General features: G+C 36.2%; 1 protein-coding gene across 7 annotated transcripts in view; it reads right to left on the bottom strand.

The window, feature by feature from the left end:
- The window catches only part of LOC120419151 (uncharacterized), a 274,388-nt gene that overhangs the window by 191,694 nt on the left and 55,448 nt on the right, over positions 1 to 27,246 (bottom strand). For 2 of the 7 annotated variants that reach the window (XM_039581791.2, XM_039581794.2), the window contains exon 1: positions 7,767 to 8,571. The exons of 3 other annotated variants lie outside the window; for them this stretch is intronic. In XM_039581791.2, coding sequence (XP_039437725.1) covers positions 7,767 to 8,109 — 343 coding nt within the window. In that variant the 5' untranslated portion in view covers positions 8,110 to 8,571. Of the gene's footprint in view, positions 1 to 7,766; positions 8,572 to 27,246 lie in introns of those variants that run through there. 2 more of the 7 variants (XM_039581793.2, XM_039581795.2) reach the window with 1 other exon arrangement.

The raw sequence follows: 27,246 nt of genomic DNA, 5'->3' as shown, positions 1-27,246 counted from the left end.
TCAGGTTAATTTTTTGGTGAGCTTTTGTGTCGCTGTTCGTATCGGATGAGTGATTGTGCTAATCGAATAATAGCATCATTGGTGCGCTGGAAGTGGGGACGCGAAATCGTGATTATTCAGGTTAATTTTTTTGTGTGCTTTTGTGTCGCTGTTCGTATCGGATGAGTGATTGTGCTAATCGAATAATAGCATCATTGGTGCGCTGGAAGTGGGGACGCGAAGTCGTGATTATTCAGGTTAATTTTTTTGTGTGCTTTTTTGTCGCTGTTCGTATCGGATGAGTGATTGTGCTAATCGAATAATAGCATCATTGGTGCGCTGGACGTGGGGACGCGAAATCGTGATTATTCAGGTTAATTTTTGGTGTGCTTTTGTGTCGCTGTTCGTATCGGATGAGTGATTGTGCTAATCGAATAATAGCATCATTGGTGCGCTGGAAGTGGGGACGCGAAGTCGTGATTATTCAGGTTAATTTTTTTGTGTGCTTTTTTGTCGCTGTTCGTATCGGATGAGTGATTGTGCTAATCGAATAATAGCATCATTGGTGCGCTGGACGTGGGGACGCGAAATCGTGATTATTCAGGTTATTTTTTGGTGTGCTTTTGTGTCGCTGTTCGTATCGGATGAGTGATTGTGCTAATCGAATAATAGCATCATTGGTGCGCTGGAAGTGGGGACGCGAAATCGTGATTATTCAGATTAATTTTTTTGTGTGCTTTTGTGTCGCTGTTCGTATCGGATGAGTGATTGTGCTAATCGAATAATAGCATCATTGGTGCGCTGGACGTGGGGACGCGAAATCGTGATTATTCAGGTTATTTTTTGGTGTGCTTTTGTGTCGCTGTTCGTATCGGATGAGTGATTGTGCTAATCGAATAATAGCATCATTGGTGCGCTGGAAGTGGGGACGCGAAGTCGTGATTATTCAGGTTAATTTTTTTGTGTGCTTTTGTGTCGCTGTTCGTATCGGATGAGTGATTGTGCTAATCGAATAATAGCATCATTGGTGCGCTGGAAGTGGGGACGCGAAGTCATGATTATTCAGGTTAATTTTTTGGTGAGCTTTTGTGTCGCTGTTCGTATCGGATGAGTGATTGTGCTAATCGAATAATAGCATCATTGGTGCGCTGGAAGTGGGGACGCGAAATCGTGATTATTCAGGTTAATTTTTTTGTGTGCTTTTGTGTCGCTGTTCGTATCGGATGAGTGATTGTGCTAATCGAATAATAGCATCATTGGTGCGCTGGAAGTGGGGACGCGAAGTCGTGATTATTCAGGTTAATTTTTTTGTGTGCTTTTTTGTCGCTGTTCGTATCGGATGAGTGATTGTGCTAATCGAATAATAGCATCATTGGTGCGCTGGACGTGGGGACGCGAAATCGTGATTATTCAGGTTAATTTTTGGTGTGCTTTTGTGTCGCTGTTCGTATCGGATGAGTGATTGTGCTAATCGAATAATAGCATCATTGGTGCGCTGGAAGTGGGGACGCGAAGTCGTGATTATTCAGGTTAATTTTTTGGTGTGCTTTTGTGTCGCTGTTCGTATCGGATGAGTGATTGTGCTAATCGAATAATAGCATCATTGGTGCGCTGGAAGTGGGGACGCGAAGTCATGATTATTCAGGTTAATTTTTTGGTGAGCTTTTGTGTCGCTGTTCGTATCGGATGAGTGATTGTGCTAATCGAATAATAGCATCATTGGTGCGCTGGAAGTGGGGACGCGAAATCGTGATTATTCAGGTTAATTTTTTTGTGTGCTTTTGTGTCGCTGTTCGTATCGGATGAGTGATTGTGCTAATCGAATAATAGCATCATTGGTGCGCTGGAAGTGGGGACGCGAAATCGTGATTATTCAGGTTAATTTTTTTGTGTGCTTTTGTGTCGCTGTTCGTATCGGATGAGTGATTGTGCTAATCGAATAATAGCATCATTGGTGCGCTGGACGTGGGGACGCGAAATCGTGATTATTCAGGTTATTTTTTGGTGTGCTTTTGTGTCGCTGTTCGTATCGGATGAGTGATTGTGCTAATCGAATAATAGCATCATTGGTGCGCTGGAAGTGGGGACGCGAAGTCGTGATTATTCAGGTTAATTTTTTTGTGTGCTTTTTTGTCGCTGTTCGTATCGGATGAGTGATTGTGCTAATCGAATAATAGCATCATTGGTGCGCTGGAAGTGGGGACGCGAAGTCATGATTATTCAGGTTAATTTTTTGGTGAGCTTTTGTGTCGCTGTTCGTATCGGATGAGTGATTGTGCTAATCGAATAATAGCATCATTGGTGCGCTGGAAGTGGGGACGCGAAATCGTGATTATTCAGGTTAATTTTTTTGTGTGCTTTTGTGTCGCTGTTCGTATCGGATGAGTGATTGTGCTAATCGAATAATAGCATCATTGGTGCGCTGGAAGTGGGGACGCGAAGTCGTGATTATTCAGGTTAATTTTTTTGTGTGCTTTTTTGTCGCTGTTCGTATCGGATGAGTGATTGTGCTAATCGAATAATAGCATCATTGGTGCGCTGGACGTGGGGACGCGAAATCGTGATTATTCAGGTTAATTTTTGGTGTGCTTTTGTGTCGCTGTTCGTATCGGATGAGTGATTGTGCTAATCGAATAATAGCATCATTGGTGCGCTGGAAGTGGGGACGCGAAGTCGTGATTATACAGGTTAATTTTTGGTGTGCTTTTGTGTCGCTGTTCGTATCGGATGAGTGATTGTGCTAATCGAATAATAGCATCATTGGTGCGCTGGAAGTGGGGGGGGGATCGAAGTAAGCGCGCGGCAGGTCGGACGCAATTTTTTCTGCTCCTGTCATTTTCATGGAGTTTTCCGTTTTTTGTATGTTTGAGTGAAAATTAAAATTAATTTCTGACGAATTAGTTCATACGGTTTGTGTTTGGTCATAATCTCGCTGCGCGTCAGGTGTCAATGAAGGAAAATGGTTTATCTGTGCTGGAAAGGGAAGTGTTCAAACCTCCGGTCATTGTGTCGCGTGGGTTCAAGAAGAAGACCATCAACTGCGTGAATGCCTTCATTCACGTTACGGGCAGTTTTACGCCGGATGTGTACCGGGTGCCGATAGCTATCAAATCTAAATCATCTGTGAAGGCCCAGCGAAATATCTCGGATGGATCGCGAAAAAGTATCAGGAATCACGGACGGAGAAGTAAAGCAACTCAAGAATGAAGATTTGAATTTACCATGACTTCAAGTTGAACATTTTGAAGCCCGTCTCAGATCTGAAATCTATGTGAAGACACTGTTTTTTGGTGAGACCTTTCCATTTTAATACAAAAACACGTTCATTTACACACACATATAGACAATTCATTGAAGACAACCACGCCAACCTTATTATATACGCGGTAGGGTGTTCCCTTGGTCGTTCGCTGTGAGTTGTGGATTGCCTGCTTCTCTAATGAAGGTTCGACTGAGGGGGCATGCTTATTAATTTCTCGTCGCTCCATACCCTCAGTGACGTGATGGGAGCAAGGGCGTCTATGCAAAGTGTCCCTACACCCGCTACAAATTTCCGGCGCTTGGGGAGGGAAGAGGGAAACCATTTTATTCTATGCGCCGGTATTTGTAGCATTAAAATTCGTGCAAAAAAACTTATGCACGTGGGTGTACAGATTACGGAGTAAAAGATGATCGAATTGTTCACCTAGCGCTCACATGTGTTCCAGGACCAAGTTGCCTGCGGGTATGGGGATCATACATACATACATACATACATTGGTGCGCTGGAAGTGGGGACGCGAAGTCGTGATTATACAGGTTAATTTTTTTGTGTGCTTTTGTGTCGCTGTTCGTATCGGATGAGTGATTGTGCTAATCGAATAATAGCATCATTGGTGCGCTGGAAGTGGGGACGCGAAGTCATGATTATTCAGGTTAATTTTTTGGTGAGCTTTTGTGTCGCTGTTCGTATCGGATGAGTGATTGTGCTAATCGAATAATAGCATCATTGGTGCGCTGGACGTGGGGACGCGAAATCGTGATTATTCAGGTTATTTTTTGGTGTGCTTTTGTGTCGCTGTTCGTATCGGATGAGTGATTGTGCTAATCGAATAATAGCATCATTGGTGCGCTGGAAGTGGGGACGCGAAGTCGTGATTATACAGGTTAATTTTTTTGTGTGCTTTTGTGTCGCTGTTCGTATCGGATGAGTGATTGTGCTAATCGAATAATAGCATCATTGGTGCGCTGGAAGTGGGGACGCGAAGTCGTGATTATACAGGTTAATTTTTTTGTGTGCTTTTGTGTCGCTGTTCGTATCGGATGAGTGATTGTGCTAATCGAATAATAGCATCATTGGTGCGCTGGAAGTGGGGACGCGAAGTCATGATTATTCAGGTTATTTTTTGGTGAGCTTTTGTGTCGCTGTTCGTATCGGATGAGTGATTGTGCTAATCGAATAATAGCATCATTGGTGCGCTGGAAGTGGGGACGCGAAATTGTGATGATGCAGGTTATTTTTTTTTGTGTGCTTTTGTGTCGCTGTTCGTTAGGGGTGAGTGATTGTGGTGATCGAATAATAGCATGACCTACTGAATTATTTGTATCTTGAGCGTAATTTTCGTTGAGTAATTGGTGTTTTTTGTAATTTTTTTTTGTAATTTTTTTTTTTGAGATCTTAATTAATTGTTTTGTGATTTTCAAAGCCCTTCCTATATCATCGTTGATCGGAAGGCACGGCGTCGGGTAAATTGTGTATAATGTTTTGAATAAGGTTTTATTTCTAATGGTGAAAAAGCCATTTCTATATAATGATCGAAAGACGCACTGACATTTTGGATTAATTAATAGTGGAGTGAAATAATTGTGTGTGAGTGACTTTGTGTGTTAATCAAAAAGACCTTCCCATAGCATCGTTGCTCGGAAGGCTTGCCGACGGGTCTGTTATGAAAGTCCTCCCCATAGCATCGTAGCTCGGGAGGCATCGAAAAGCCAATACCTTATCCTACTAACCCAAAAAAATAATAATCACGTGATGCTTGAAGGAGATGCTGTGGATTCAACGGTCTCAAGCGGTATCAACAAGTATATAGCGAAAAACTGTGTGCTTGATGAGTCTGCAACTTCAACTATCGGACTAACATTCCTCCCTTTCGTTGAACTGCAGGCTTCTTGGGAGGGCGCCGGTATTGACTAATAAAGTAGGGATCTTCAGAGGTTAAACAGTGAACGGATGGTTGGCTCCCACTGATCATTTTTGATTCATTGTTTAACTTCAGCTGATCTGTCAATAACGGAGTAGCAGCTCATTGGCAGTCAACCATGCTCATGCTCATGCTCAAAAATAAAGCTTGGATTTTTTAAATCTCTGAAATATATATATATACAGCAATTCCATTTGAAAAGAGCCTAAACCGAAAAAAAGTTCTCCGATCGGGCTCAAAATTTTTCTGGGGGTTCCTTGGCCAAAATAATTAGACCCGTATTTTTTTGTTTGGCCATTAGGGTGACCTACATCGCGCTAGGGTGGTTCGAAAAATGACAATTTTCGTCATTTTTCGCAAAAACCTCTTTTTTTTTTCAAAAAATCATATCTCAGCGCCATTTCATCCGATTTTAGCTGTCTTAGACGCAAAAGAAAGCTGATGAGTTTGGCTATTTGGAAAAAATAGTAAAAAGTTTCAAAAATCTAGCTTAACATTTAAAAAAGTCGCATGAAAACTTAAAATGGCGTTTTGACCGTGTCTGGACCAAAGAGCCTATGTCTGAAAATATTTTTATCGGATTCCTCGGAAAATTTCACATATCATATCAAAAAATTGGCGATGTCGAACCGTACGTTTCGGAGATATGATTTTTTGAAAATAAAAACTGGGTTTTTCGACGCGCCACGCGCAAAAACGGGAAAATGACGAAATCGACAAAAAATCAACTTTTTCCACTAAAACTGCGATAACTTTAAAATTTCAGCGATGACCTATAGATGATATGGTACCAAAAGTTGCGTCTTTTAATTACGAAAATTTTGGAGAGCGGAATTACCCCTTTAATTTTTGAACATGCGAAAAAATACATGTTTTTCAATAATTTGCCGCCTGAAAAGGTGATGAGATGAAAATTTGATGGCAAAGGGTCTTTTATGTGAAATTGGACACCCGATTTTATGGCGTACTCAAAATTTCGAAAAAAAAAACGTATTGTTATCGATAAAAAAAAAAAAACAATATTTTTTTAAACTCTGCCATTTTGCGTTATTAATCTGTATTTTTTTTTAATTTTTTACTTCATTTTAAAGGAAATTTAACCCCTTCCCGCCCAGAGCAAAATCGAGATTTTTTACGTTTTCCACCATTACTCATAACTGAATCGACCAAATTGGATGAAATTTTAATGGTTAGGAGTTAACATTCTTTATGAACTAATGCAGGTTGAACCAGGTTGAAAATATGCATGGTTGAAGAGAAATTTAATTTCGAACACAAAAATTTTTGGTGCTCTGGAGTAACCATGGGCTTTAGAGGGTTAATGTAATTTTAGAATTTACATTAACCCAGAAAAGTAAATTTTTCATTTTAAAATTTCGTGTTTTTTCCAACTTTGCATGTTTTTTTTTGAGTGCAACAATGTTCTACAAAGTTGTAGAGCAAACAATTACAAAAATTTTGTTATGAAAAACATAAGGTGTTTGCTTGTAACCATCTTTTTTTTCGACCATGATTTTGAAATTTTGGCAAATAAAATACATTTTTTTATGTTTTCGTTTCTTCTTAATATACAATTTTTTTAAAATTTACGTAGCATTTTTGTTTGACCATTCCATATCAGCATGTGATTCAATAAACTCAATAATTATCAGCCCATAACTGGACGAATGAATGATGAAAAATTGCTACTTTACGAAACGTGTATCCAAAGTTTGGGAACAATTAAAAATAAACATATTTATCCTTTACTGAAGTCTTTTACAATTTTGAACACTTTGGCCTTCAAAGGAGGCTCATATTTTACGTGAGTTCATCTTATGTATAGACAATCAAACACTTAAAGTCATCTGACATAAACATAAAAAATAAACTATCATTTTTTTTTGTTTTTTGGTAATTTTCTAAAAATCGCATACACTTTGATTAAAAAATTTGTAACGATATCTGTAATTCAATATGTCTATTATTTTCGTTTTTAACTTATTCAATAATTTGTTGTCAGGAAAATTGATTTTACAAGAAAATATTTGTATGTACCTTTAAATAATCCATCATGAGAAACCGATCGATTTCCAATAATTATAACAATACTCCGCAAACTGACACAAATTGACTGTCTCATCATCATCATCTGCGCCATCATTACACAACCTGGCCCATAACCAAACACTCTTCTTGGTCTCGATGGTGCAACCACAACCAACAGGACGATTCTAATTAAAAACGACATCCCAACAACAGTACCATCACAACACGTGGTAGCAGCAGAGCACGTGGAGGGAAACCGGATCCATTCATGTATACTCCAGTTTGTGTGTGTGTGTGTGTTTGAATTTCTATTTGCGCATCATGCACTAATGGTGCCCTATACGAGTCCCATAGCTGCTGCTATTTGGTCTACAGAACTAGCAGGTAAGAGTCTACAAACTAACTTCAGAGTTCTAATCCAAGAGATAGAGAGGAAATAACTGGAACTTTTAGGAAACTCTAAAGGATGCATTCTCTAATGGTTTGTAACGCATACACACACACTCGTACAAAGTCGTCATCGCAGCAAACAGGAAACACTTCTACGCACACCCAGACTACTACGATCTACATTACCGTTATTGTTATTGTGATTGTTCTGACCGGCATGTTTGTGGGCCGCTTGGCTTCCGTCCGTCGCGACCGCCACCGCCTGGTGCGTGCCGTAGATTCCGTGCGGGTTGTTTACCTTCCCGGTCAGGTTGAGCGGCGCCGGCGGAACCGGCTTCGCGTGCAGGTTGTTGTTGTCGGTTTGGATCGCCGACAGCGGAATCGCCAGACAGTTGTTCCCGGGCGGACCCTGGATGAGGCAGTCCTGCTCGGACTTGGGCAGCGGCGAGTACGCGATGATGGAGCCGCGGCCCGACGACGGGCTGATCCGGTTGTACCGGCCACCAGCCGCGGACAGCTTGTCACTCATCTTGCCGGAGCAGCAAGAACACGTCGACCGCGACGGTGGGCACCAAGGATGGTAATCCTTCTTCCGCTTGCTGCTTGCTTGCTTCCTGTGGCGGCCCTGGCAGCAACAATTTGCATTCTCTCTCTCACTCGCACGGGTGGTTTACTCGCTCTCTTCCTCTCTCTTTTCCTCTCGGGCACTTCCGGGAGCCAACGCTACTTCTTATCCGGATCTTTACACGCACTCTTTTTTTACTCTTTTCAACTTTTCCAAACCATCCGACCGTTTGAGTGAGAGAAATCCCTTGGATTAGGAAATCACTTTCATTGATTCTTCTTGCTTGCTTTTTCTTGTTGATATATTTATGTTTCCACTATCTCACGAGGACATTTTTGCTATTTGTACATATTTTTCCTTTGATATTATTTACTCTGTAAAAGGATCACAATGTGGATTTCTTAGGTTTCATTAAGGACCAATCAGTTATTACAGTCGACTCTCTGGCTGTCGATCTTCTCGATATCAATAATGCTCCATGTACCGATGAATTCTTCAGTCCCTTCAAACTGCATACTTCGATTGTCTTTATTCCTCGATATTTTCTCTTGCTTGAAGGATCTTTTCCTCGACGGTCCCTTGAATTTTATTTGCTTTAAATATCTATTCCGGTTGTCAATAATTTTACTTTCTCATGGCTTGCATAGACATTTTTCTTTGAGAAACGAAGCTTTGAAGGGTGTTTGACATTTATTTGTTTTTGTTTGCTGGACGTTGCCATGATTCTTTCCTATAGCTGGTCAGCAAGAAAAAACAAATTTCAATCGAGTCTTCATTTTGCATCGTTCTGTAAACTGATGATTCTCTTCCTCGACGGTCCCTTGGATATTGACAACCAGAGAGTCGACTGTATTAGGCTTTCTTCTTTTCTTCACAAATAATGGTTACCCCCCGCTGCAATGTCGTTTGTGAACATGTTGGATTTTTATTGAATTTAGAATTTTTTTTACTGGATTGAAACTAAACCACCCAAGCCTCTTTTTTCTCCTGGCAACCACAAGATTCGAACTTACTTCCACGGGATTGTGAGTTCAATAGCCGGCCACAGATCCACAGATTGCATCTTTTAATGCCAAACTCTCAGGTGAAATGTATAGAAAACACTGAAATTCAGGAATTTTTTTTAAAGATCTTATTGTTTTTGAGTTCGACTCGCAAACCTGATTTTTGAAATAGTTTTTTCTTTATCTTTTATGTTTGTACTAAATCTTTAGCCTAGATCTCTGACTAACATTTCATTAGGGCTCTAATCGAAATATTGAGCGAGTCCACGAGCAAAGCATACCCATCTCGTACCTCACCAATCTGCCTGAAATTTTCATGGGTTGTTTGTACATATAAAACTAGCATCTGGCCAAAATATGAGCACTCTAGGTCAACGGGAAGTGGGGCAAATCGGGACACAAAGTTTAAAGGTTCAAAAACGTTAAAAATCTTAAAAAGGCTACAACCTAGGCAAAATTCAATTTAATTTCAAAATTGAAAATGCATCTGAAAGGGCTTAAAAAATGCAACCAAATGCAGGGAGAAGCATCCCAATTGGTTAAATCTAAGGGGAGTTATTGGCATTTTAGTGATAATTTTATCATATCCGTGTTCCTAAGACAATTTCACAATAGAAACATGCGTAAAATATTTATTTTCATTCATTTTAATCCTTGATTCATTCATTTTAATCCTGATATCTGGATGGACCTTTTTAATTGAGTTTGAAAATTATGCTTTTTTCACTAAAATGCCGATAACTTCCTTTAAATTTAACCAATGGAGATGCTTCTCCCTGCATTTTGTTGCATTTTTTAAGCCCTTTTAGATGCCCTTTCAATTTTGAAATTAAATTGAATTTTGCCTATGTTGTAGCCTTTTTAAGATTCTTTACGTTTTTGAACCTTTAAACTTTGTGTCCCGATTTGCCCCACATCCCGTTGACCTAGAGTGCTCATATTCTGGCCAGATGCTAGTTTTATATGTACAAACAACCCCTGAAAATTTCAGGCTGATTGGTAATGGCAAACGACGTCCCATACAAAGGGGTATGCCCTGTTCGTGGACTCGCTCTTAAATCTTTAAAAATGTAAGTCGTGACTTGAAATTATATTTTTCAAAATGTTGAAAAATTTCACGCATTTTAATTCTTTGCCAAGCACAGCAAATGTCGAATCGGTCGGATCAACATTGCCCCTAAAAGAAAATTGTAGAAAGTTTCTTCAGCTTTTCAAACATATTAATTCAAAAATGGACAAGAATGGAAAAATTTAAAAAAAAAACAATTTGTCTGATAATGTTAACCTAACTCGAAAATGGTGTATTTAATCAAGAAATCACAAACGTACTTTTTGATTCCATACTCGATTACTCAATCTTACATTTAGAAATATTTTTTGGGTTTTTTAAGAAAGTTTTGGATACTTTCAAAAAATTACCATTTTCAAAAAAATAGAATATGGTGAAGAACTGAACGTTCTTCAAAAATAAGTTGTTTTAATATGTCTTGTAGTTTATGCCTAGTTTTTCTTTTTTTTTTTTTTTGCTGAATTATATTTTTCCCAAAATTTTTCTAAAAACCGATTTTTATGGAAAATATTTTTGACGTAAACGGTTTTCAGCAAAATTTTATTAAAAATATGATCTTGCCAAAAAATAAACAAGACATCAACAAATATTTGCAACGATCAAAATCACAAATCATAAATTCTTACCTTGGCAAGTGGAAGTAATTTCAATGACAATTCCTGATAAAATATCTGATTTTATTATTAGAAAGTAATGCAGTCATATATTTTTTTTTTTGAATTTTACTAAAACAATGGGAAAATTGTAACTGATTTTCCATAACCCAATTTGTGTCATATTTGTAATCAGGTAAATATGGCTATAACTACTAGAAAATGCTGAGTAAATTATGTCACGGGCAATTATTTTGGCCATGAAATGTGGTCTTTTAATTAAAACTGTTATAACATGTTGAAAATTTGTTCCATTTTGTTCTAAGTGTCCGTACCTCCATTTGTTATTATTATTTTTTTTATTTTTTTTTAAGCATGGCTAGAACTAAGGGAAAGTTTGGCTCGTGGGCCAAACGTGGCCCGCCAGTGATTTTTTGTGGCCCGCGGACATGAATGATCATGTAAAAAGGCCCTTTGACTTATCTGTAAAGTGACTTTGTAATTTTGTACAAATTAAGGTTTAGTTTAATTAATTTATCCATACAAACATTTAACTGAAGAATCTACCTTATTGAAAGTATTAGTGTGTTTGAAAATATTAATTTCGTCATGTAAATTTCAAATTTGTTTTCCATATTAATTCAAAAGTCACATCAAACCGTTTTTGATTTTTCAAAATTTGTGTTAAAAAAATGAGCTCTTCGGTACTTCGGTAAGCGCAATCAATAAAATAAAATAAAAACATTATATTTGTGATATATATTTTTTTCTTCAGCATTAAGCCACACAATGATCAACCAGCTTGATCTTGACCAGCCTGTGAAATATAAACTTTTAACAAAAATATTAGCAGTGGCCTAACCTGATTTCAATGCCTGTTGAAACATGTAAATTGCAGTAATGAGATTTTGAATACTATATTTTAAATATTTTTTTGATTTTAATAAATTCGACCCAATTGGATTGGCCGAGGGATTGGAAGCTATTTTCAACGAATCTGTTGGAATATTTTCTTTTCATTCCTAATTCTTTAATGATGAAAATGTTTTAAAAAAATTATTGAAGTCGCAACAAAAAAAAAGTTGATTGATGCATTTATTCGTATTCGTTAGATTGAAATAACGTTATTTTTTTTTTTTTTTTTCAAATCAGCCATTTTCACGTTTGGCCCGCAAACTTATGTGAGCGTCAAAGGTGGCCCGCCATTCAAAAACTTTGAGCACCCCTGGTGTATAATGTGTGTGTCAAATTGAAACTGTTATGAAAAGTTGATGATTCCTCTCCCACTCACATTAACACACAAGATTCTCTGTAATTACTCTGAGCTTTAAGAAAATTACCTAATAAAAATAATTTTATGAAAAAAAATCATGTTTTTTTTTTTTAATTTTGAACAATGTTTACTGATTTTATTTAGAATTAGAAAATATGTAACATTTATAACTGAACAAATATGAAAAATTTATAATTAGCTGATTGAGTTATCTGGAACATTTTTTTATGAAAATTTCTGATAACAGAATGAATTATTTTTCGAAAAAAAAATTGTGATAAATATTGTTTTGTATTATTTTAACAGCTAATCTTGGTATTCCAACAACGAATCGCAATTTCCTATTTATTTCAACCAGCTCGGGAAACTGTTTTTGGGAATTTTACGTTGTATAAAGGCCTATCAACATCCGGGTGGGCTCGAAGGTTTCAGCAAAATTGCGTTTTTTTTTATTTTGCACCCTAATGCATATATTTTACATTTACACTCACGAAATACAGATTAGAGATTAGGTCCGCCGACTTTATTTTTGCAAAACGTGGTATAACTGTTATTATTTCAAACTTAGATAAGATTATGTTTAAATCTGTATGACAAAATATGCTTGGACACAAAAAACATTAAATAGAACAAATTGAATTTCAAATAAAACCCATTTTTACCCTGCTGTTCAAAAACATTTTATCCCATGTTGTTTACGCACGACGAAAAGCCCTTCTCTCTGGGACATTTCCCGCGTCGCGATGTCCCGCGGCGCGTAATCTTCTGATGTGCATCTATCGTTGAGTCGAAACAACGTTTTTGGCAGCCACTTCCGACGCCGCCGGTCGTTATTTAAAATATGATCCACAAACATTCTACCTTGACTTTGGCCCACGCCACGGCGCGGTGGATGCGACGATGCTATCACGTTATGCTCTCATTATTTTCTTGATGCGCCCCTTGAATGTCGAGCGATTACGCTGACTTTGTACCGTATTTTACTTCTTTTTTTTGGGGAAAAAGAAACATGTTTATTACTCTTTAAGAGTAATTTGCCTTTTTATCAAGCACTCAAAGGATTGTTTTTATTTTTTGTAAAGGAACATACGATTGTAGTTTTTGGTCTTTTTCGCTTAATGATTGAAAAGGGATCTGTCACTAGATAGGACTGCTCGATATTTGAAAGAACTTTCTGTCAGGAACGTAAACGAAAAAAAAGACAAAGACGAAACGACCGAAAAATGAGCACCACTCAAGCAGCCAAACGCCGCTCGAACGAGACAACGTGCTCCCTCTCTCGTTTTTTGGTCTCTCTCTCTCTCTCTCTCTCTCTTCCTTGTGTTTGCTGCGTGGTGACAGAAGTCATTTGAATGCGATCATAGGAGAGATGATCGGAATCTCAACAGGATGTCAAACGAGTGTCTCTAAGCGAATGAATTTGTAGAGAAAAGTCATTGACTATGTGAGTAACTTTGCGTGGCACTCATTCGTTTGTGTGTGAAACGAACGGAAATGAAATGTCAAAATCAGGTTGTTGTGGTAAAGATGATTCTAGTTTTCTGACACCTATCACAAACAAATTTCGTAAGCACTGATTTCGCTTCTTTCAATTAAAATATTTTTAATACATTCCCTATGTTATTTTTTATGACCGTTTAAGTTTTAATATAAAAAAATACCTAAATTTCATACAAGTGCAACTGTAAGAGCTGAGCAATTCTCTACGAAATCGGTCTTTTTTCTTCAATTTTAATTTTTGTATTTTTTAATCCGGCTGAAACTTTTTTGGTGCCTTCGGTATGCCCAAAGAAGCCATTTTGCATCATTAGTTTGTCCATATAATTTTCCATACAAATTCGGCAGCTGTCCATACAAAAATGATGCATGAAAATTCAAAAATCTGTATCTTTTGAAGGAATTTTTTGATCGATTTGGTGTCTTCGGCAAAGTTGTAGGTATGGATACGGACTACACTGGAAAAAATAATACACGGTAAAAAAAATTTGGTGATTTTTTTATTTAACTTTTTATCACTAAAACTTGATTTACAAAAAAACACTATTTTTAATTTTTTTTATTTTTTGATATGTTTTAGAAGACATAAAATGCCAACTTTTCAGAAATTTCCAGGTTGTGCAAAAAATCACTGACCGAGTTATGAATTTTTTAATCAATACTGATTTTTTCAAAAAATCGAAATTTTGGTCGTAAAAATTTTTCAACTTCATTTTTCGATGTAAAATCAAATTTGCAATCAAAAAGTACTTTACTAAAATTTTGATAAAGTGCACCGTTTTCAAGTTATAGCCATATTTAAGTGACTTTTTTGAAAATAGTCGCAGTTTTTCATTTTTTTAAATTAGTGCACATGTTTGCCCAGTTTTGAAAAAAATATTTTTGAAAAGCTGAGAAAATTCTCTATATTTTGCTTATTCGGACTATGTTGATACGACCTTTAGTTGCTGAGATATTGCAATGCAAAGGTTTAAAAACAGGAAAATTGATGTTTTCTAAGTTTCACCCAAACAACCCACCATTTTCTATCGTCAATATCTCAGCAACTAATGGTCCGATTTTCAATGTTAATATATGAAACAATTGTGAAATTTTCCGATCTTTTCGAAAAAAATATTTTTGGAATTTTCAAATCAAGACAAACATTTTAAAAGGGCGTAATATTGAATGTTTGGCCTTTGTGAAATGTTAGTCTTGATTTGAAAATTCCAAAAATATTTTTTTCGAAGAGATCGGAAAATTTCACAAATGTTTCATATATTAACATTGAAAATCGGACCATTAGTTGCTGAGATATTGACGATAGAAAATGGTGGGTTGTTTGGGTGAAACTTAGAAATCATCAATTTTCCTGTTTTTAAACCTTTGCATTGCAATATCTCAGCAACTAAAGGTCGTATCAACAAAGTCCGAATAAGCAAAATATAGAGAATTTTCTCAGCTTTTCAAAAATATTTTTTTCAAAACTGGGCAAACATGTGCACTAATTTAAAAAAATGAAAAACTGCGACTATTTTCAAAAAAGTCACTTAAATATGGCTATAACTTGAAAACGGTGCACTTTATCAAAATTTCAGTAAAGTACTTTTTGATTGCAAATTTGATTTTACATCGAAAAATGAAGTTGAAAAATTTTTACGACCAAAATTTCGATTTTTTGAAAAAATCAGTATTGATTAAAAAATTCATAACTCGGTCAGTGATTTTTTGCACAACCTGGAAATTTCTGAAAAGTTGGCATTTTATGCCTTCTAAAACATATCAAAAAATAAAAAAAATTAAAAATAGTGTTTTTTTGTAAATCAAGTTTTAGTGATAAAAAGTTAAATAAAAAAATCACCAAATTTTTTTTACCGTGTATTATTTTTTTCCAGTGTAGTCCGTATCCATACCTACAACTTTGCCGATCAAAAAATTCCTTCAAAAGATACAGATTTTTGAATTTTCATACATCATTTTTGTATGGACAGCTGCCGAATTTGTATGGAAAATTATATGGACAAACTAATGATGCAAAATGGCTTCTTTGGGCATACCGAAGGCACCAAAAAAGTTTCAGTCGGATTAAAAAATACAAAAAAAATCGAATGACCGAAATCCTAGAGAACTGCTCAGCTGTCACTGTAAGATGTATTATTTAAAAAAAAAACATTCTCCTGTTCACTTTTTGGGCTCAATTAAAAAAGTTTTGAATTCAGTGAAACTGAACTTGAGTTTGTTGCATCAAAAATTAAAAAAATAAGGTTACAGGTCAACTATAAACGTATATTAAGCTTTTTTGCAAGCACCTTTCAAACTTTAAATTTCAGGAAAGAGGCAAACAAATTGAATAATAAGTTAATTCTAAAACTATATGTTTATAGCTTACAAGAATAATGATCTCAAAAAATTGCCTCATTATTGTTTCAAAAATATATTTTTCAAGGAATGAAATGGGAAAATCAAGGGAAAATATGATCAGAGTTAGGGGTTATTTTTATAAGAGTATAAAATGATTAGCATCAGTTTATTTATCCTCTCAAATTTCTAAGTAAAATTGCAGGATAGACAAAAACTAAAACAAAAAAAAATAAACTGAACACCAAATTTCCTGCTCAAATAAAAAAGAAGCAAATAGTATCACAAAATGCTGTGTTCATTATTACAGTTATGTTACTATTAAAACAATTCAAAATATCACTGAAATATTGAAAAAAAATTCACACGTTTTATTTATTTTTCGATCTTTAGACCTAAAATTCAAATTTTGCAAAGGTCCAAAAACAAGAAATGTTAAAATTTTCTGATTCTTCTAAAACTTGCATTATTACAGTTCAAACTCGATTTTCCGAAGGCCTCGGAAAAATTTCACTTCGGACTTTTTTCGTTGTCTAGTTTTTGAGCATGAGCATGAGCATGAGAGATCACCCATGGTTGCCCCTCCGTTGCTGAACAGAACCGTAATATCCTTTCAGCACTACTGATTATATGCTTCGACGATCTAGTGGTGTTTCCCTTATCAACAGCATGTATGAATGCGCTGAAAAGATAAAACACCATGATTGCTAAAGCTAGATCAGTTGCGAATAGGTAACAGTCATTGGCCACCAACGGCGCCCGCCATGTCAGTTTGTAGATCTCGATTTTAAGGGACGGGAATGTTAGTTAGCGCAGGTTGCTACTAGGGCAGCTGATTTACTCTGTGCTTACACCCCACGAGCGCCAGGAACCTGAAAATTTGTTAGTAGGATAGGGTAATTGGTCAGGATTCATCATAGAAGATGATGATGCGACCCAAAATCATAGTGTTTGTTGAAAGGTATTATGTATTATTCTCAAGGCAAGCAATCGCATGTTGCGGATGAGACATTTCCCGTTTATCGGCTGTTAACTTTTAATTGAAATGGTTTAATCTTAGACAGCCGGCTGTGGAAAGATAGAACCAAAATTATTTGTAATTAAATGATGAAGAATTTAACAGTGTAACTTTTTGATTGAGCTGTTTTTATGAGTTTTACATGATTGATGTTTAGTGGAGTACTGATTAACAAAGCGAACGACGAGTTACGATGTTTATCGAGCTGAAATTGTATGATAAGGTTTTGTTATTGTTGCACACCGACGACGAACGCGAAAAAAAAAAACCTTGTGACCCGACGGAAGGGCATCGCAAATCAGACTGGCTCAATTGTCATCGATGACAACCAGAGCCAGCCGCACCTTAACACACATACACGCACGCGAAAAAAACCGAAAAACACACCGACGACGAACGCGAAAAAACACTGCGAACCGACGGAAAGGCATCGCAAATCAGACTGCGGAAATGAAGAGAAAGAAAACAACATAAAAAAATAAATAAAACCTAATCACATCAAACCAATCACCCCATGCACACAAAGAGCGACACAAAAGAGACGAAAATTATCACGAAGAAACAGGACTGCGCGTCCACCGAAGCACCGTACTTCTGATCACTTTTTTCGTTGTCTAGTTTTTGATTATAAAGTGAACTAAAAATTTTAAATCCAAGATGGCGGCCAAAATGGCGGTGACAAAATAGAGCAATTCCAGCTCAAATCAGGAATTTTTCTGGTATACTTTTGTTCCCGACCCTCTCCGATTTCAATGAAACTTTTTAGACATGATATCCTAGGCATATGAAAGCCATTTTTGTGTATATGGAGCCAGTTGCAGTTTTTATTTTGTAATTTAAATATTGCTGTATCTCGGAGCCGTTGCATCGTATCAAAAAGTAGTCAAAGACAAACTTGTAGGAAATTAGACGAGCTTTTTGAAAAAAAAATACACTGAAAAAAATGCACGCCAATTCTAAGAGATTTTTCAATTTTTAAGTTTATAAGTTAAATTTTAGAGTGATGTTACGATTTTTTTTTCAAAATTTTGGTAAAAATAGCCTAAAATGTGACAAAAAGACTCACCAAAAATGCAAAATGGTATGTCTCTCCTAAAAAAATACAAAAATCATTTACTAAAACTGTTTTTTTTAGTGGTCCAAACGTCAACATTTTCAAAAACTGATTGTAGGAATCGATTCCCCAGATAATTTTACATAAAAGTCTCCATATTGACCATTGTCCTAAGTCCAATCCTTGTGAATATACAGCGGTCTTAAAAATAAACATGTTGAAAAAATAGGTTTATTAGTGGTTTTGGCAATTTATGTTTACCGGAAAGCTCGTCCAATTTCCCATAAGTTTATCTTTGACAGCATTTCAATTTAATGTAGGGGCTTACAGATATAAGCTTCATTACATTGCTCAGAACTGAAAATTGATTTTTTTTTTCAGTGTAGTAGAAACCTAGATAGTAAATAAGCTTAAGTTTAGACCACTTTTCAAAAAAAATCAGTTTTAGTAAATGATTTTTGTAGTTTTTTTTAGGAGAGCCATACCATCCTGCATTTTTCGTGAGTCTTTTTTCACATTTTAGGCTATTTTCACAAAAATTTTAAACGAAAAAAAATCTTGACATCACCTTAAAATTCAACTCTTAAACTTAAAAATTCAAAAATCTCCTAGAATTGGCGTGCATTTTTCTTACAGTGTATTTTTTTTCAATTTTCGTCTAATTTTCTACAAATTTGTCTTTGACCACTTCTTGTTTCGATACAACGGCTTGGAGATACAGCAATATTTAAATTACGAAATACACAGCAAAAAAAGTGTATCATTATCGATTGCAGCTGTACACAAAAATGGCTTTTATAGACCTAGAATAACATGTCTAAAAAGTTTCATTGAAATCGAAGAGGGTCGGGAACAAAAGTACCAGAAAAATTCCTGATTTTAGCTGGAATTGCTCAATATTGAAAAATGCAGCTCGAACTTGTACTTGATGTTTAAAACAAGAAAAAGAAAAAAAATAAAATTTGTTTTTGATTCGTGATTTGATTATCCGAAGTCCCATATTATTTCCCAATATTATTTAGTTCAATTAGGGTACAAAATAAATAAATTTAAAAGAATATATTTCTGCTAATCTCTCATAATGTTGATAGAAGAACGGCTTTATGCAAAATCTACAATTATGTAGCTGGAAAATTTTTGGTTTGCAAATTTGTTAATTTTTTATCATTCAATTTCAACAGATTGAATAGAAACCAACTATATTTTTTAAATTCTAAAACCTATCTAAAGACTCAGTTGTTTTTGCACACAAAAAAAATCAAAGCAAAATATTTTGCTTTTATAATTTGATGATTTTTTTTCACATAAAACCCTTTTCCATCCCATCACAAACGACCAAGCAGCGGTGAAATTATCCTTTTTCTATTAATTTTTTCGTTTATAATTTTCCACATTACTTTTCCCACCCTCTCAACCTCTAGTCACAACAATCATCACGTAATTTCTTCTCTTCTGTTCCCCACTCTTTTCTCTCTGCTCTCTTTCTTTTCCTTCCTTTTTCCTCTTTCGCCAACTTGCTCACTAAAATTAGACGTATCACTTTCGTACTACACTTCTCATCATCGTCGTCACTCGGTAATCGTCGTTATATTTACATTCACTTTTCTTACTTCTTACTTTTTCTTTGCACTTTTTCTCTCATCAAGCCAAAAAAAAACTTTTGCATTTTCCCCTCTTCAGAATGCCTCAACGGCTCATCACACTTTCAACGCGCACACACACACACACTTTTGCTCTCACCTAATTATTCCCATTCTTCTTCAGCGCTTCTCTCTCGGCATCTTGTCAGAGTAGATCAACGCCGATTACGACGACGACGACCTCCACCTTCCGCTGCAGAACATCCGGAAACTGCATCCTTGGCCGTGTGTTACATCCTTGTTTTTGCCCTTCTTGGAACGAAAATTAACTCTTTTTTTTTCGTTGGTTGAATTAAGCAACAATTCTTGTTTCGAATGTTCCTCGAAATTTTCCGGAACAATTCCGGGGACCACGGCTACGGAACCGACGTCCAAGGGGTGGATGACCCCCTGCAAAATCGAACACACACACGCACACGCACGCACACACACGAACGCGATTGTAATACAGAAGAAAAAATCGAAAGAAAAAAAGTCCCGCCGAAAAGTGTGTCCGCAGAGCAGCCCCACACACGAGGAGGAGGCGAAGGAATCCGAACCGGTCGATGGCGTTGAGACAACTGGCCCACAGAACAGAACGGCAGCAGCAGCAGCAGCTGAGAAAAGATCCGCAACATCGAGCCGAATCGAGGCCGAACCCGAACCGCCGCGGAGCCTCCTCGGGTGTTATCCGCGTGGCACAGAGGGAACTTGCGGACTGTAATTTTACGTGACAGGGAAATGGAAAAAGTGCAGGTAATAGTATGTATTCAGTTAAATTTTGTAGTAAAATTTTAATGATTTATCAATCTGACGTATAATTGCATAATTCAATCCAACTTTACAGAAATAATCATGCGATTCCATGTACTTTTTACAGTGCAAAATGTGCATGAACTTTATGGAGCGAAAACAAGGCTCCACAATGGATGAATGAAGGCATGAACTCTGCTGCAGGGTGGTTGCTTGTGGGAGGGAAGCCGACATACTACGCCACTACAACACACAAGGCAAATTGTGCGGCTGTGTGTATTGGTGTGTGTCACACGACGGGGGATGAAAGAGGAGAGAACATTGTTAGCATTGTATTAGGTCAGGGAATGATTCGGGTAGCAGGGTGGGGAATTTTGCTTTGAATGTTCAACTTTAAAATTTTGTAAAAAAATCAAAATGTTTGTATTTTATTCAAATAAAGGTTATAAATACTTAAAAATATTTATTAGAAACTTTTTTTCAAATGCATTAAGTCAGATTGAAATTATTATCGAGTGTCCATTCACAATCCACAGACATATTTGAATTTATTTAATTACTAATTGGCCGTTGCAAATATTTTTCAAAGTTTAAGACAACATCAAAAAAATCCGTGATTCTGGACTTTACTATGATATTTTGGAAACTAATGATTGCAAAACAACTGCACAGGAAATCAACAACTATCTAGGAAATCGTTTTTTTGTTTTTGAATTTTAATTTTGTTATTTTTTAATCCGGCTGAAACTTTTGTGGTACTTTCGGTATGCCTCATTAGTATAATACTAAGGCTACCAACTCTTGCTGAGTAAAAATCCGTACACTTTGCCGATATGACACCATGGTATAACAAAAACTGTCAATGAATTATTTATATAAATTAAATTTAATAAATTTGAGAAAAAAAAACATAAAACTGTGTCGTTTTTACAGCTAACCAATTTCACACGTTGCACGTTTAAAAGTATTCATAAAATAAACCGTGATTTGAATGAAATCATTATGTTCTTCAATGTTTTTTCTTAAACGTTTTAAAGTTTACAAAATGTCAAGTTTGCTTTTACAAATTATATCGTTCTTAGTGTTTTCACGAACACTTTTCCAGAGTTTTTTTTATTGAAAAGGCCCTATAACATGTGAAACACAACAATTTATAGGACCTTTAAAAAACTCTAGATTTGTTAATTCAAATGTTCAAATGTTTTCACAAGTTTTAGAAAGCCTAAAAGAACAATTCTAGAGTTTTTTTTTAAAGGTCCTATCAACATATGAAAGACAATAGTTCAAAAACCAATGCTTGAAAAGGGATCTAGATAGAACTTTCTGTCAGCGATCATTTCCCAAAACCATTGTTGGAATTCGAGCGAGAAGAAGGAAAGCATTTCTCGCTCGCGAACGAGGGAGAGAACTTGTAGTACTTTTCTCTTCTCGCTCGCGCTCGCATTTTCGTTCGCGTTCTCGCTCTCGCCGCGAGCGCTCGCGAGCGCCTCGTGCTAGCCGTTCGTCCCAAGCTAGCAATTTATTTATCAGGCTTATGAATACGAACCAGGCGATGTTATAGAGGTGTAACTTCAATCGCTGTGTTGTTTTTTGTTCGTTTCTAACAAGTTCAACTTCTCGCGAACGGGCAATTCTGGCTCGCGAGAAAGCCCGTTCGCGAGCGGAGTAGAGCACGGGAAATCGGTGAGTTTCTCTCGGCAGCTCGAGACTCGCGGCGAGAACTCGAGAGAGAGAAAATTTTCTCGCGAGAGCGCGATAATACCAACACTGCCCAAAACGATATTTGATCGCTGACACACAACGCCTATCATGACCGTCGTGGCTTGGCGACGGTCAGTGAACGTAAACACGAAGACGAAATGAACGAAAAATGCCTCAAGCTCAAGCAGCCGCCTGAACGAGACAACGTGCTCTTTCTCTTTCTCTCGTTTTTGTCTCTCTCTTCCTAATGTATGCTGCGTGGTGACAGGAGTCATATGATTGCTATCATTGGAGAGATGATCGGAATCTCGGTAGAATGTCAAACGAACGCTCTCCAAGCGATTTTTCTCCTGGAGGGAAGTCAATGATTGTGTGAGTGACTTTGCGTAGCACTCTTTCCTTTGTGTGTGAAACGAACGAAAGTAGAATGTAAAAATCAGATTGTCGTAGTGAAGACGATTGGAGTGTTCTTTCAGCTCCAAAAAAGTCGAAATTTCGCAAGCCCTGTCAAAAACTCTAGAATTATTGATAATCAAGTTTGAATTGAGGAAACCCAGGAAAACTCTCCCTTTTTAAATCAAACTCACAGAAAAATAAAAATTTCTACACACAAAAAAATATTTCCGAATGTTACATCATTTATGATGTAACACTTTTGCACGTCATTAAACATTTAAATTTAAATGCAATTTGATGTAAATTTGCAACAAATTATACGTAAAAACATGATTTTACGTGTGATTCAACCGTTTACGTCGAATCTTACGTTAACATCAACTGAGTTTACATGTAATTCATTTTTTCCGTGTCAAGTAAATTCACATATTTTATCTGTGTAGTCAATAAAAGCTTCGACCAAATCAAAAAAGCAATTCAATGATTAAAAAGTTGCTGAAATTCCGTACAAATCCGTATTATGCGTAAAATTCCCTACAAAAATTCCGGCCTGTTAAAAATCCGCGAAGAGGTCCGAAAGTCCGTATGGTAAGGAAAAAATCCTTACAGTTGGTAGCCTTAAGTATGCATCATTAGTTTGTCCCTGAGTGCTGAATAGTGGCTCGCAAAACGGCCTCAATTTTGAACTGTCCAAGTGGAACCAATTTACTGTTCGTCAAAAGTGAGAGTATTGTTATCGATCATTGAAAATTGCTTCTTTTTTTGAAGGAATGAAGAATTTCTCACTTGAATTCTTCTTGTTGTCGTCAGTTCGTCGTCACCCGTGAAAAAGAAAAACATCTTCTAACCGATCGAAACTTGAAAACACAAACAATTTTCCAGCAAAAAATGCCAAAAACTAGACAAAATAAAACACACTACTGATACTACTGATTATAAAACAGCTCATTTATCAGTAAGAAAAAAGTCATGCTTGTGCTTGAACAGCCTCCTACTTTGTAGATGTAAACAAAGTGGGATCATTCGAAAATCACGTTACGCATTCTCTCTATTCATCACCCAGGTTTGTCCATATAATTTTCCTTACAAGTTTGGCAGCTGTCCATACAAAAATGATGCATGAAAATTCAAAAATCTGTATCTTATGAAGGAATTTTTTGATCGATTTGGTGTCTCCGACAAAGTTGTAGGTATGGATAAGGACTACACTGAAAACAAATGATACGCGGTCACTTGCAAAAAAACGCTATTTTATTTTTTTCATTTTTTGATAAGTTCAAATGCTCACTTTTCAAAAATTTCCAGGTTGTGCAAAAAATCTTTGTCCGAGTTATGATCTTTTTGATCAATACTGATTTTTTCAAAAAATCGAAATATTGGTCGCAAAAAATACTCAACTTCATTTTTCGATGTAAAATCAATGCAATCAAAAAGTACTTTAGTGAAATTTTGATAAAGTGCACCGTTTTCAAGTTATTGTCATTTTTAGGTAACTTTTATGAAAATATTCGCAGTTTTTCGTTTTTTTTTTAATTAGTGCACATATTTTCCCACCTTAGAAAAAAATATTTTTGAGAAGCTGAGAAAATTCTCTATACATATTTTGCTTTTTTGAACATTGTTGCTACGACTCTTAGTGGCTGAGATATTGCCATGCAAAGAATAAAAAACAGGAAAATTGATGTTTTCTAACTGCGACTTTTTTCAAAAAAGTTATCTAAAAATTGCTATAACTTGTAAATGGTGCACCTTATCAAAATTTCACCAATGTACTTTTTTTATTGCAAATTCGATTTGACATCGAAAAATTAAGTTGGAAAATTTGTGCGAGCAATATTTCGATTTTTTCAAAAAATCTGTATTGATTCAAAAAATCATAACTCGGTCAAAGATTTATTGTCCGTTCTGGAAAGTTGGCGTTTGATGTCCCCTAAAACATATCAGAAAATAAAATAATAAAAATAGTATTTTTTGCCAATTAAGTTTTAGCACAGACAACAGACGTTTGAGCTCGATTCTTCCCTTGTGTAAATCATTGCTACAGATTTTTTAGTTTTGGCAATCCTTTTGTGGCGCTGCAGTCGCTTTTCCCTGACACATTGCCCGCTGTCAAAATATCGCTTTCCGCCTACTGTCATTTTTCATTTTGTTGGTTTTCAACGTTTGTAATCGTTTGTTCTGGATGAAAAGTTGATTTCAGCCGATTTCAGTAAAATCACTCGCTAGAAATCCGGTGGGGGAATCTGACGCGCCGGGGAGAGGCCTTTGGTATGGCGACGAGGGTTCGCTGGAAGTGGCGGCACTTGAAGGTAGGGTGGGTTTCGAGGGCGTTGAAGAGGTTGATGTCTTGGAGGTGAGCGTTGAAATGATCGTGGTAGCTGGTTTGTCGGTTCCAGAGATAATCTTCGGAATGCGATCGTTTGGGGCCAAAGCGTTTACGGGGTTGGCCGTGATAGTAGCTCTTGTTCCGGATTGTTTCGTTACTGGTTCCGGATCTTTTATCCTCCAAGAAACGCTTGCTCATCCTCCCGATTTCCACCGGGTCTCCTACTCACCTCTATTGGTTTTGTTTATCAACACAACCAGCAAGAATTTGACAGCCTCAAGCGCGGCCTTGGTTGCTGTGTTTAAAAAAGCATCAGACTAGACTATTTTTTTAATATCGATAATTAAATGAAAAAAAAAAACATCCACGTGCTTGTAAGTCGTGTTAATTAATAATTAAAGTAGATTTAATATCAAGTTTAATATAGCATTTAAACATAATCTTCAACTTTTTATTAATTTTTTTGGAAAAATTGAAATAATATATTTTTTTATATTTCTGGGTGATGCATTTTCAAACACACCTTCTCAGAAAACCATCATGGCTGCTTTAGAGAGTGGCAATAGGCTAACAGATGGCGCTAGTAGATTAGCAGGATGCGGCAGCCATGTTTTTACACACGATTTTCAAATTATTTTGTTCTAGCCGCTACGTCTGTTGTCTGTGGTTTTAGCGTCAAAAACTAAAATTGAAAATCATCAAAAAAAAATTGCCGTGTATCATTTGTTTTCAGTGTAGTCCTTATTGATACCTACAACTTTGCCCAAGACAGCAAATCGATCAAAAAATTCCTTCAAACGATACTGATTTTTGAATTATAATTTTTGTATAGACAGCTGCCAAATTTGTATGGAAAATTGTATGGACAAACTAATGATGCAAAATGGCTTCTTTGGGCATACCGAAGGCACCAAAAAAGTTTCAGTCGGATTAAAAAATATAAAAAAAAAGTTGGTTCTATCCCATTTCCCAGAATTACATTCCCCAGAATTTTACTATGTATTTCAAAAATTAATCAGTTTTAATTTGTTGAGTGTAAAGATTTCGTCTTTTTGTGTTGGCTGACATAAGTCGAATTTTTCTTATTATCTTATTTAGGTGGTTAGTCCAGGTCTCTTATGTATTGACTCTTGATAATTATTTTACTTAGTAAGCTGATGCGAGTTACACAAAATAATGGAAAATAAATTTTGAAATAAACTTGACAATACTTATTTTAATACGATGAAAATCAATCGTAAAATAAAGAATGAAGATCATTTGATTTCAAATTTTTCCTCTCAAAGAAAAATATTCTCAAAACTACCTTCAAAGCACCACTTTATTTTTTGCCCTCGACCGTTGACTCTTTCTGCTCTTTTACAACCCAAATATCAAAACCTCTCTCGCACTCGTGACTCTCCACTAGGTAAAGTTGGCAACCGAACCAACAGTTTTATCGTTCAGCACATCAAACAAGCAGTGGACACATAAATGCCGCTATTTTTGCGCCGATTTACCACATCAAAAACACCAACAGCAGCTGTGTGTGTTTGTGTTTGCGTGTCTGTGTGGGTGGTAAACAAAAACAAATTTTCCTGGGAAAAGCTGCCGCGAGAGAGAGAGAGGGTGTGAGAGGAATTTTCTCTCTTGTTGTTCGAGTGCATGGGAATTTTGCCTCGTGCCGGAAAAATGAACTCCGCGTTATCGATCCCTTGGTCACTTCTGTGCGAAAAAACAGTTCATTCTCCGATGCTCACTTTTACCCTTGAAATTTGTTGGAACGCAGCAAAAGTGTGAGTGTTTGTAGTAGGGGAAAGTGGGGCAAGTGTAACAAGCTAAGGAAATGCTCGTTAAAACCCATTAAAACGTTAAAACATCTGTCGGATTTTTTTATAATCATCTTATTTCAGGTCTTGACTAAGACTTTGATAGAACAAATTTTGAAAAAATCCTGTTTTTCAATGTTAAAAATTGATTTTAAAATTTTTGATTTTCCGTCCGTTCTACTCAACTAGTGGGGCAAGACGAACAACCCGTTGGGGCAAGAGGAACAATGCATGAAAAAACATGTTAATTTGCTAACAAGTGAACTGCTATCACTTTGAAACATCAGATTAGAATGTATTTGAAACGTTTCTTTCATTTTTAGGTTAAATAATAAAATTTTATTAAAAATTTGATCGTTTTTATGAAAAAAATAATTACTTAGATGATAAATAGTAAATTTTCATAGTATCACTTAATTTTGCGTGGAATTTTTTTTAACAATTGTTTATCAGTTTTTAAGAACTTTTTTTTTATTTATTTCCCAATAAAATATGTTGTTGCAGCAATTCGTATTTTTTTCCATACTAAAAATCCATATGGTACACTTGCCCCACCTGAATAAGATTTTTTAAAAGCTCTCAACAAAAATAACCAAAAGTCAAATCATACTTTCTAATAGGTGCAAATCATTGGTTGGAACACTACTGATCTA

The sequence above is a fragment of the Culex pipiens genome, chromosome 2 (genome assembly GCF_016801865.2).
Source record: "Culex pipiens pallens isolate TS chromosome 2, TS_CPP_V2, whole genome shotgun sequence".
In the NCBI taxonomy this organism is placed as follows: Eukaryota; Metazoa; Arthropoda; class Insecta; order Diptera; family Culicidae; genus Culex; species Culex pipiens.
This window is presented reverse-complemented; position numbering and strand designations above follow the sequence as displayed.